General features: G+C 49.8%; 1 protein-coding gene across 1 annotated transcript in view; it reads left to right on the forward strand.

Annotated features, from left to right (window-relative positions):
* The window catches only part of MYO10 (myosin X), a 225,666-nt gene that overhangs the window by 111,118 nt on the left and 102,515 nt on the right, over positions 1–12,033 (forward strand). Inside the window, 2 exon segments of the mRNA XM_049768272.1 lie at positions 3,381–3,568; positions 10,867–11,001. Of these exon segments, the coding sequence (XP_049624229.1) occupies positions 3,381–3,568; positions 10,867–11,001 (323 nt within the window).

The following is a 12,033-nucleotide window of genomic DNA, read 5'->3' on the forward strand; positions in this document are numbered from 1 at the left end:
ATACCTGCATGGTTTTAGTCTGCCTGAAGGGGGCGCCCTCCAGCTCAACTGACCTTGCAGTGTCTGTATTGTGTGAAGAGACTATTGGCTTTGCTTCACAGGTCAGAGCATTCCCAAAATGGGTAGCTCGTCTGGTGCCAATGCTATTCTTAGCTTCAGAAGTTCAATTGGGAACCAGGAAGTCTGTAGGTGGCAGCACCCATGTCAAGCACATGCAAGGCTTTGAGTTGGATTCCTGGCACTGCCCGTGTTACTCCTGCCCACCCCAGCATCATAGACCCCGACAACAGTCCCAAAAAAAAACCTCACAAAACTAGAGTCGACCCGATCCACCCTGCGTTTGTGCTCCCTGTTCACTTCTTTCTGGGCTTTTCCAAGTAAAACAAGTCCAGTCTTGAAACTGAATCTTCCTTCTCCCCCTCATCACTTGCATCTGGGTTGGGGGTAGGTCTGGGAGGGTCACTTCCAGTGATGCTCAGGGAAATGTGTGGTGCTAGAATTCAAACCCTACGCCAGGCTCATTGTCTGCCCATCTCATTGTCATTGTCATTGTCATTTTTTCTTTGTGGTTTTCATAGTTTTGTTTGCTTTTGTGGTTCTGTTACTGTTTGAGGGCCACACCCAGTATGGCACTCAGACCTCCTTCCTTTTCAGGGCTCAGGGGCCACTTCTGGAGCTGCCAGGGGACCATGTGGTGCTAGAATCAAACCCTGGGCTCGACCCATAAAGCATGGGCACTGCGTTTGGAGCAGTCTTCCCAGTCCCCATGATGAGTTTCTTCAATCAGTGAGGGCAAACTTAACTATGCTCAAGGCTCACTTGCAGAACTCAAGGGAGTTCTGGGGACCAAACCCAGATTGACCACAGGCAAGGCCAACACTCCACACACTGTACTGTTATTTTCAGCCCCTGTAAGGAGCTTCCTGATGCCATTTTACCAGCTGAGTTTATGCTCAGGGTTGATTAAACAGCATCTACGAAACAACTGTCTTTCAGTTCTTGGTAGTCCAGATGGAATTAGTTCTGGCATGGTTTTGGCTGTGTCAGTTATGGGATTGGCATCTCTGATTCCCCTCCATATTGTCGAGGGCCAACAGATGTTGATGGCCAAGGTACACAATGACTTAAAGTCACAGTGACACTGTGAGGAACACATGGAATGTTCTGGTCCTGTGGTTTGGCATCCTCCCTCCCAGTGCATTGGATCATCAGCCCCATGGCACCCACACAATGTTAGCAGGAGTGAGTCTCAGGAACATGGGTGCCAGGTGGGAGGGGTGGCACGCCTAGGCAATTTCAATGGAGAACAGCGCAGTTTTATTTATTTTTATTTGGGGATACACGCAGCAGTACTCAGTACTTCTCTGCAGCTGGGGATCGAACTGAGCCTCCCACATGTAAAGCACATGTCCCAGACCTTCAGGCTAGTTTTCTCCAGCCTGGAAAGCATCACTTCTGAGAGAAGGGCCATAGTATAAGCTGATTGTTTATTCTTATTTTTTAGGTTTTGGGGCCACACCTAGCAGCACTCAGGGGTTACTCCTGGCTCTGTGCTCAGAAATCACCCCTGGCAGGCTTGGGAAACCATATAGGATGTCAGGGATCAAACCCAGGTCTGTCCTGAGCTGGTTGCATGCAAAGCAAATGCCCTACTACTGTTCTATTGCTCCAGACCCTGATTATTTTTATCCTAAATAGATCAATCCTTAGAGACAATTAACATATCACTAAGCTTTAGAGCCTCTCACATGGGTGATGAGCAGGGCAGGCGGTTACTTTAGGTTAGAGTAGGTTAGAGAATGTGTTAGGTTTCTTAAGGGAAGAGTGTTACTCACCATGGGTGATTCAAAGTTAATTTTCGCAGTTCCCAGAAGGATAGAAACGGAGGCCAAATGATAGCTCAGGAGTTATAGCACTTGCCTCGCATGTGCTCACCTCGGGTATAATGCCCAGCACCACATGGTCCCCAAGCACCATTGGGTTAGCCATAGAGATCCCCAGACCGTGGTGGTCTGAATAACTCCTGGCACCAGAGAGCCCGTATAGCAATGAACACTCAGACTTTTGCATTGAACTACTGCCCTCTTCACCCAGAATATCCTGGGTGCCTTGCCAGAACCTTCTGGACACCGTTGGGAAGATAGAAACAGATGTTAACAGCTGGACCAAGCCTCTCTGCAGACATCAAAGAAAGCTGTAGAAGGTTCTAAAAGGCTCTAGAGTGTCTATAGTCAAATCCTACAGAGATCTCAGGGCTTATCAGAACCTGATTCTTCTCTGTTCTCCTTCAGATAGGGCCTGTCCATCCTAAAGAAAAAGCGTTTTTTCTCTCCTTCAGACTATACCTGCCATCATCAGCAGGGAAAGTTCTGGAGAGCCCAAGCCCCATGGGCCTTGTTTTTTTGGGGGGACCAAATTCCCTCATCAGGCCACAGGCCACTTTGAAGCATATGGTCTGTGGGTGGCGTGTAGCACATTCACAGTGTTGTGGAGTTGCTATCCACTGCCAGATGGCCTCGGCCTCCCAGAATGGAGCCCAGCTCCCCCTCAGCTTTCTCTTCCACCACCTGCCCATGCTAAGGGCCCCTTGCTTGTGAAAGCATCTCTGTGTCAGGGATGCCTGGCCCTGCATGGAGGAACATATGTGCTCTGGCTTCTGTGGGATGTCTAGAACTGGGTGATGAGTCTCCCGCATTGTATAGGCCTTGGTGCTGTTCTCTTCTGCATGTTGGGGTACCCTGTGGGCTCTCATACAATAACTTGGGGGTCACAGAATATGCTTTAATCTTCCCTTTGAACTAAGTGTGCAAACCTGAGTGAGTGCACTTATCAGGGTTGCAAGACCGGAACTTCTCTCTACTTCCAGAACGTTCTCCTCATTCAACACGAGCTACCCCACCATGTCCCCTCATTCAAATTTTTCTTTCTCTTTTTGTTTTCTTTCTCCTTTTCTCTCTTTTTCACTCCATATCCTTTACAGATCTTTTTCTCGTTTTCTCCCTTTTCTTTCTCACGTTTTCTCCTCTAGTTTTTATTCTCCTTTATCGATCTTTCTTTCTTTTTTTTTTGTCTCCTTCATACTCTCTCTTATTCTCATTCTCTGCATCTCTCTCTTTTCTCCTTATGTTTGAATCACTCTTGAGAGCTTAGTGTAACCTCCAGCTCAGAACAACCCTGGGCTGCCCCTTCCAAAGACTGAATCCAGTCCCTGGGACCATCACCGCGGCTCTGGACATCTCCTCTTCCAGCCTGTGATAAGCACTGGGGACTAAGAATTGTAGCCCCTGCAGGGTGAGGTGCTGCCCCAGAGGTTCCCTGAGTTGGTCCCCAAGAGGGTAAATGGGACCTGCCTGGGTAACTTTGCTTTCATGTCTCCACAGACCTATATCGGCTCCATCATCGCCTCAGTGAACCCCTACAAGCCCATCAAGGGCCTGTACGAACCCAGCACTGTGGAGTGCTACAGCCGGGCCCACCTCGGGGAGCTGCCCCCGCATGTCTTTGCGGTGGCCAACGAGTGTTACCGCTGCCTGTGGAAATGCCAGGACAACCAGTGCGTCCTCATCAGGTATCTGTGGGTGGGGTGTATGGTGGGGGCCGGAAATGGGCTGCACCTCAGCACCAGATAGACATGCTGAGTGATGCTGGCCATAGCCTTTGAGTGAATCAAAGGAAGTCAGTCTTTGCGGGAACAGCAGTGCCAGCGTGTTCTGCTCCCTGTGAGTGTCACACAGTACCCCTAGGAAGAGTGTTCCAGATCCAAGCTGGACCTAGGTTGCCTGAGCACAGAGCCAGGTGGGAGTCCTGAGTATTGCCAGGTGTGGTCCCAAAACAAAAAAGAAAAAGACAAGACAAAAGGTCTGTGGGATTTAAGAAAAGTAAAAGACAATATGTTAATAATACCCAGAGACAATAGAGATAAAGTTTGAAAGGACCGGCCCATGATAACTACACTGACAACTTGACAATGGTAGTGAGTAAGAGAAACAGAATGCCTATCTGGAATACTGGAGGCAGGGGGTGGGGGAGGAGGGAGATGGGAACATTGGTGGCAGGAAAGTGAGGTGGTGGTGGGTGTACATACGATGACTGAAATCCATCTACGAACATGTCTGTAACCACGATGCTTAAATAAATTATTGAAAGAGAGAGAGAGAGAGAAAGAAAGAGAGCAGGGCTGGAGAGATAGCACAGTGGTAGGGTATTTGCCTTGCACACAGCCTTTCCAAGGACAGAAGGTGGTTCAAGTCTCCGCATCCCATATGGTTCCCCATGCCTGCCAGGAGCAAGAGAGAGAGAGAGAGCATAGAGCCAGGATGCTGAATGCTGCTGGGTGTGACCCCCCCCCCCCCCCAGGAAAAAGAAAGAGCAAGACAAAGGGGAGGGAAGGTAGAGGGGATACCGTAGGAAAGGAAAGAGGAAGAGGGGAGGGGAGGGAAGGAGCAGGCCAGAGAGGGAGTGGTTGAGACCAGCTCATTAGGCCCTGGAAACCCCACTCTCAAGGCCTTTCCTCCCGGAACTGTTAACAGAGGGTTCAGCTGTTTCTCTTGAAGTTTCTCTTGAAGCCCTGTATTAAGATCAGTCTCTGAGGGGTGCCCTCTGGTCTCAGTGACTGATTTCTGGGATCCTGTGTCCCTAATGATCCCAGCACACCTGGGAGGTGAGCGCCCCAAAGCAGGCCTGCTCAGATGTCACTGCAAAGAGCTCCGCTGAGTACCAAAATTGCTCCCTCTTCCTTTCTGCTAAATCACCCTCCTCCCACCTTCACCTTCCTCCCTCTAGTACTCCGTCCCCCACCCTCCCCATTCCCCCCATTTCTGCATATCCTATGGAGAACAAAGATGCCTCAGACCTGCATAGCCACCCCTTCCACTCCCCCCACACACACACACTCAAGCCCATAGTGCTCAAGGGCTGTTCCTTGCTTGATCTGGAGTCACACCTGGCAGTACTTAGGGGACCCTGCGCACTCCAAAGCATGTGCTCCAGGGGCAGAGCCATAGTACAGCCATAGCCATTGTTGGGAGGGCATCTGCCTTGCACACAGCTGACCCAGTTTCAGTCCCTGGCACCCCATGTAGTCCCCAAGCACAGTCAGGAGTGATTTCTGGGTGCAAAGCCAGGAGTAACCCCTGAGCACCACCTGGTATGGCCCAAAATAAAACAAAACAAAACCCCCAAAAAGCAGGTGTGCTTCAGCCTGTTGAGCACTTCTCTGGCCCCCAAAACCTGCTGTCAAGAGTCACATTCCCTGTAAAGTTGCCTGCCTGGGACCTGAGCGTGCTTGGTAGTTCCAAGAGTTCCTGAAGTTCAGAAGTTAGAACCGAAAATCATGAATGGCCCTGAAGTAGTGCTGGGTTAGCTGAGTGGAGAGAGGGCCTCATCCTCTCTTCAAAGGCCAGGCTGCTTTCCCTGCACCCACCTCTGCGTCGCCTTGAGAACTGCTGATGATGTCACGGCCTGGGAAAGGTCGAGCACTGACTCTTGCTGGCTGGAAAGAACAGCAAGAGGAAAGCAAATGAGATCTGTGAGTGAGAGTGTGTGTACTGTGTGTCTGTTTATTTGCATATCTGTATGAATGTGTGTGTGTCCTTGTGCATCTGTGTGTATATCTGTGTGTCTGTATGTCTGTGTCTGTGAGTCTGCCTGTGTGTACATGTGTATGTGGCTTTTTTCTGTTGTATGTGTCCATGTGTGTCTGTGTGCATATCTCTGTATGTCTGTGTACATACGTCTGTGCATTTGTGTGTACAAGCATAAGTGTAATAAAAAGGAAAGGGTGGCATGTTCATGCCAAAGACTGCAATTTAAAAATACTATTGCTTGGGCAGTAGTACAACAAGGGGGGGGGGGGGTTGCCTTGCACACCACTGACTCAGGTTTGATCCCTGGTTTTCTAGATAGTTCCTCGAGCCCCACCAGAAGTGTCCCAGAATGCAGGCCCAATTGGAACCCCTGAGCATCACCAGATGTATGTGGCCCAAAAAACCAAAATAATAACAGTAATAATAAAATATAGAACATGGAAAGCAAAGATCCAGAGAATTCCCATGTATAATGTTGGTATAAAAAAATAACTATATAAAATAACAGGAATTGAAGTCTTTAGATTTCTCATTAAAATGTGGTTGGGAGTAGAGAGATAAGACAGTGGGGAGAGCATTTTCCTTGCATGTGGCCAACCCAGATTTAATCCCTGGCATCCCCTTTGGTCCCCTGAACCCACCAGGAACCATCACTGAGCAGAGCCAGGAGTAAACCCTGAGTACTGTTGGGTATGGCCCCAAAACAAAACAAAAAGTGTTTGGGGCTTTACCAAACCTCTTTAGCAGCTTTTTTTTTTCCTTTAAATAAGGGTTGGGATTGTGGGAAATAAGAGAAAATTGAATATAAAAATACAAAGTTTAGGGTTCAAGAGCGCTATTCCTTTTTCCTCAGGCAAGGTCTGCCCCCTGGTGGCCACCTTCTTTCACTGCTTCCCAAAGAGTCTCTCCTGTTCTATTCTGCAAACCAGAAAAGAAGTTTGTTTGAAAGGAGGCACTTGTCCTCTCACTACTTGAGCTTCTGTGACTTGACCGAACTCCCAGATCACAGCACTCTGGCTTCTTGTGAAGCCACTTTTTGTTGGTCTCCTTCTCAAGGTGGTTGCCTCGTTTTTCCCTTGTTCTGTTTTTGCTCTATGTTTGAACACACGTTTAAATAAGAGTGTTCTTTGATATTATTTGCTTTTAAGATATAAAAATGTTCATTCAAAAACTTGAGAACAGTTTTTCACCTAATATCAAGGTTGATATGTGGTGATTCATTGTGGATTTTGCACTGACTCGTGGGAGGAATTTCATTTATTAATTGTGAATGTGTTTATGAGTGTGTGAATGTGTATCTTGTGTGTGATGTGTGAAAATGTGTGGGGTTTTTCTTTGTTTTTTGTTGTTTTTTTTGGGGGGGTCACACCTGACAGCACTCAGGGATTACTCCTGGCTCTACGCTCAGAAATCGCTTCTGGCAGGCTCGGGGGACCATATGCAATGCCGGGATCCAAACCACCGTCCTTCTGCATGCCCTACCCTGAAGGTGTGCCCGGGCGCCACCCAGTGTTTAATCAAGGAGCACAAACCATCCCCATGCCCTGGTCACACCTGGTCACCACTGCCTGATGGACTGAATTCTGGTGCAGTGATTGGCCTTCAGGACCCCTCTTGTGTCTGCCCTGAAAAGTGCACCCCTCTCTTCCCCTCTCTCCCTGCCCTTCACCCCTCTCCCTCCCCCTCCCCTCCTCTCTTCCTCTCTACCTTCCCAGCAACCAGTTCCTGAGACTTGGATCCTCTTTGATCCTCCAACTGAGCAGTGGCTCTGACTTGCTCTCTGCAGCGAAAGTCTCCACCTTTCCAAGCCCTGCACAACCCCCTGATCAGACTTTTGGGGTGACACCTTGTTTCCCCCAGCTTCTCAAGTTTCTGAGTGGTGTCAGCTCTGAGCTGGCATGGGGTCAATACTGGGCTTAAAGTCAGCCCCATCATTGCCCGCAGCCCTGAAGTAAGCGGAGTGTGTGCTGGAGGGCAGGGGCATTCACTGGGTCATGGAAGCCGGAGTCACTGTTTGATATGGAGGCTGGAGCAAATGTTCCTCTGGGGACGGGGTGAGTCATGTACCCCATCTCACAGGAGAGACAGCAGGTCCCCTTCTCCTTGATGCACAGACATTAAGGTCACAGCTGCACCCCTGGCTTAGTTAGTCTTGTACAGTTGGTTGTTGTTGGCTTTGTACTTAAGTTTGATTTATTTTTAATTTACTTGCACCATGATTATGGTAAACATGGACACCAGGACCTAGTTACCTAGATCGTTCAAGTGCTAGAGTGTTGTAGAACATACAGTGCCGATATTCATAATGCCTCTTGGGCAAGACAGCCTGCAAGCTCTGCGGTTGCCTGTTAAGCAAAGGTAAAAGCTACTGCATAGCTGGTGTCTGCGTCTGGCACCCATCATAAGAAGGTCATGGTGAGCAGTACATCCCAGGGCATGAATGTTGCATCTAGTTGTCCTAAGGGATATTTTTTGCACACATCATGTAGACTCCTGTATGGACCCTCTTAGCACCCAGAACCCAATGACTAATTTCCCCTAGGGACTATGGACTGAAGGCAAAACCCAAGTGATGCATAAAGCAAATTGTAAGGGTCCTCTCCTAGACCCACCACCACAATATAAATGGGCACCCCCAGGCCTGGACTCACCGTGGCCAAGACGGAACTTGTCTTTGATCCAAGCAGAGAGACCAAACAGTCCCCACAAGCCAGGGTTTGTGTACTCAGGCTGAAGTCTCAAGAAACGGATGTCCTTGTTTCCAAATCAGGATGGCATTCCACACCTCCTGAAGATTTTCAGGGGGCCCTATGGGATGCCTAGGATCAAGCTGGGGTCAGCTACATACAAGGCAAAGTGTCTTCCAGTCTTCACTATTGCTCCAGTCTCCACAACTGCCTTGTTTTGTTTTGTTTGGATTTGGTTTTGGGCCACACCCAGCAGCACTCAGGGATTACTCCTGTCAGTGCTTGGGGGATCATATGAAATGCTGGGATCAAATCCAGGTCGGCTACGTGCAAGGCAGATACCCTCCCTGCTGTGCTATCACTCTGGCCCTTACAATTGCCCCCTTTTAACCAAATAAATAGGAATCTAGGTCTTTCTTTGTGTTATTATTCTCCCCTTCTTTCTGCTGCCTTCTCTGCTTGGGCCAGCTCAGCGCCAGCTAAGCCTGGATGATTGCTAAACTTGGCCTGGGAGGATTCTCAGAACGGTGGCAGGAAACTGCAGCAGGAATCCTCATTACCTCAGACCCCACAGGATGTGACCACGAACGGCCACGAGACACTTCTTGGGTGTTCCAGGCTCGGGTACCACAAGGGTGTGTGGATTAGCAAGACCTGTGGTCTGAAGCCAGGAGACTTTTCTTCTGTGTGTGTATGTATGTGTGTGTTTGTGTGTGCGCATGCCTGTCCTTGGGTCCCCCCAGGAGCCCTTGGCAAGACTAAGAATGAGTCTCTAGAGCTGTGTCCCTGCCACCTGTCCTCACCACAGCCCTGTCATCCATCTTGCACGGAGAATTGCTTCCTGGAGTGGCCCCAACAGACAGGTTCACCTGAGTGTCATTCTGCCCCTCAGACCCTCTAGTTTTTTCTCTCCTCCTTGGGGGCTGCTGCTTCCACACCCCTGTTTGGCATGTTCAGTGGTCTTATCTGTGTGGTCTGGAGTAACCTGGGCAGTGCCATCAGAAGGGTCCAAAAGAGCTGTGTTTCCTTTGCTCTCTTCTCTCTTTCTGCCCTTTAGAGGTCCAAGTGATAACACAGCTGGTAGAGTGTTTGCCTTGCATACTGCTGACTTGGGTTTGATTCCAGGCATCCCTTATGGTCCCCTGAGCCTGCCAGGAGTGATTTCTGAACGCAGAGCCAGGAATAACTGCCGGGATTAAGTGCTACTGGGTATGGCCAGCCCCTCTCCCCAAAAGACAGTCTCTACACTTTAGAACTGGCATGGGCCTCACCCCAGTTTCCCCTTCTCCCTGTCCTTCCTCTTCAGACCCTCTTTCCCTTCTCCGGCCTCAAGGTGATGTTGGGGGCCCCCAGCCTGTGGAATGTGCCTGGTTTATCACTGTCTTCTGCCCAGTCCTGTCCCCCATTCTCTGTCCTCCCTCTCATCCTCCAGTCCTCCCTTCCGCCCAGCTGACCTGGGGAGGGCCCTTCCTCTCCCTCATTTGCCCCATCCTTGCCCTCTGCCTGGCTGACTCCCCTTGCTTCTCGGATTTCAGCTGTTTCTTTCACTGTCTTCCTCCCCTCCCTAAATGTGGGTTCTTGAGGCTCAGTTCTGACACAGACACCAGACCTTCATTCCAGGACTGTAGGGATTCATATGGGGTGAAGGCCCTGAACCTCCTTTCCTCCTTGACTCTTGAGCAGGACCTATGAGTGCCACACATACCAGAAAAGCCCCAATTCCTGTACCGTTTTCATCCCCTGAAGCAGGATTGTCATGGCCTCCTAGGATTGCAGGGGCATGGGTCTGGCAGCAAATTCCAAACACAAGAAATAATCCACACACATTTATGGAGATATAACAAATTCAGGGACTTCCACAGCAAACCTTCCACTCCTAAGAAGCAGATAGTTCAGTTGTGGATAACCGAAACCACAAGTGATTTTTCCCTGAGTCCCAGGGTCTTTATTGGGAGCCCAAACACCACACCCTGGGGAGGAAAACAGGTCAGGTAAGAGACCAACCCAAAGGATGCTTCAGTCCAAAGGCGATTCCATCCAATGAGTGACAAGCACCAACAAAAAGAGATATACTGAATAGGGTGCAGACAAATTATTCCAACACCTAATTGGTTGCCCTCATCTGCTGCTCTCCTGTGCCAGAGCAGGGAGTGGGCACTAGAGACCGTGTGGCCAGCCAGAGAAAGGGCTTTTACTCCCCTTTATTGGGGTGTTTTTGAGAGAGGAGGCATTTCTACCCTCTGGGAAACCTCATCTTGATAGCTGTGTTGAAAATGAGCCAGAGGTTCTGGGGGGTATGGAGGGTGGTCAGGTTGGGAAGATTCAGAGGTATCCTCTGAGTATTGATCGGAAGTATCAATTTGCAGTATCAATCTGAAATATCGATCAGTAGTATATTCAGGAGTATTCAGTAGTATAGCTCAGGAGTATCTATTGGGAGTATTGATCAGGATTATCCTCTGTAGTATCACTCAGGAGTATTGATCAAGAGTATGAATTAGGAATATCACCCAGGAGCACCACAGGGGAACACTGCTCAGGAGCATCTCAGGAGCATCACTCAGGATTCTCATGCCCTCCTGTTTGTCTTTCAGTGGCGAGAGTGGAGCAGGAAAGACTGAGTGCACCAAACTGGTACTGCAGTTCCTGTCAGCCATCAGCCAGCAGGCCCTGGAGCGCCCCCAGCAGGACACGGCACCCTGCGTGGAGCAGGCCATCCTGGAGAGCAGGTGCTCCCTCCTTCTTGGCTATGTGCTCCATCCCTCCTCCTGGGCTCTATGTTCCTACCCTGTCCCTGGGCTGTAAGCAGTCTAGGAGCACAGCCTGCTCTGGTTTCCCACCTGGGAACTCAGGAGAGCGGCTGCAATTTCCGCCTCATCCATGAAAAGCAGCACCCATGAGAGCGGATAGAGAACAGAGCCTGGGGCCACAAAGCACGTGAGGTAGTTGAGTGACAAGTGATGGGACTTGGGCCCGGAGATATAGCACAGCGGTGTTTGCCTTGCAAGCAGCCGATCCAGGACCTAAGGTGGTTGGTTCGAATCCCGGTGTCCCATATGGTCCCCCGTGCCTGCCAGGAGCTATTTCTGAGCAGATAGCCAGGAATAACTCCTGAGCACTGCCGGGTATGGCCAAAAAAAAAAAAAAAACAAGTGATGGGACTTTCCTGAAGGGTAAAGAGCAGACACACACAGTCTCAGACACACACATCCTAATAAAGGGCTGGGCTAGCATCTCCTAGGGACACATACATTCATCCTAATATACACATATACACATGCCCTAACACACACAACTAACACAAACACACACAAATAAAGGGCTGGGCTGGCATCTCCTAATCCTCGATACACCCATTCACACATTCAAACACACATATACAAAGCTAGGCTGGCATCTCTTAGGGACGCACACCCATACACACCCCTACTAAGGCACTGTGCTGTGGTGATAGCTCAGACCATCCACACTGCAGAGCAATAGCATGTGTCCCTCCAGCCTCTGATCCACTCTGATACTAGAGAAGGCCCAGAGAGGGGAAATGAGTTACCCAGAATCCCCAGAATCCCCCAGGAGTGGCTGCAAGTATCTCCATTTCTGGGCTCTGGGGATGCTTTTTTGGGCAGCCCCTACTGGCTGTATATCAGCCCGGCCTCTTCGTCTAGGATGGCCTCTTCAAACCAGATGCCTCCTAGATGTGTGGCCTGGCCCAGAAAAGGGAGCATAGAGGAAAGGCACCTGCTGCGCACGTGGCAGACCCC

The sequence above is a fragment of the Suncus etruscus genome, chromosome 2 (assembly GCF_024139225.1).
Source record: "Suncus etruscus isolate mSunEtr1 chromosome 2, mSunEtr1.pri.cur, whole genome shotgun sequence".
NCBI classification, from domain to species: domain Eukaryota; kingdom Metazoa; phylum Chordata; class Mammalia; order Eulipotyphla; family Soricidae; genus Suncus; species Suncus etruscus.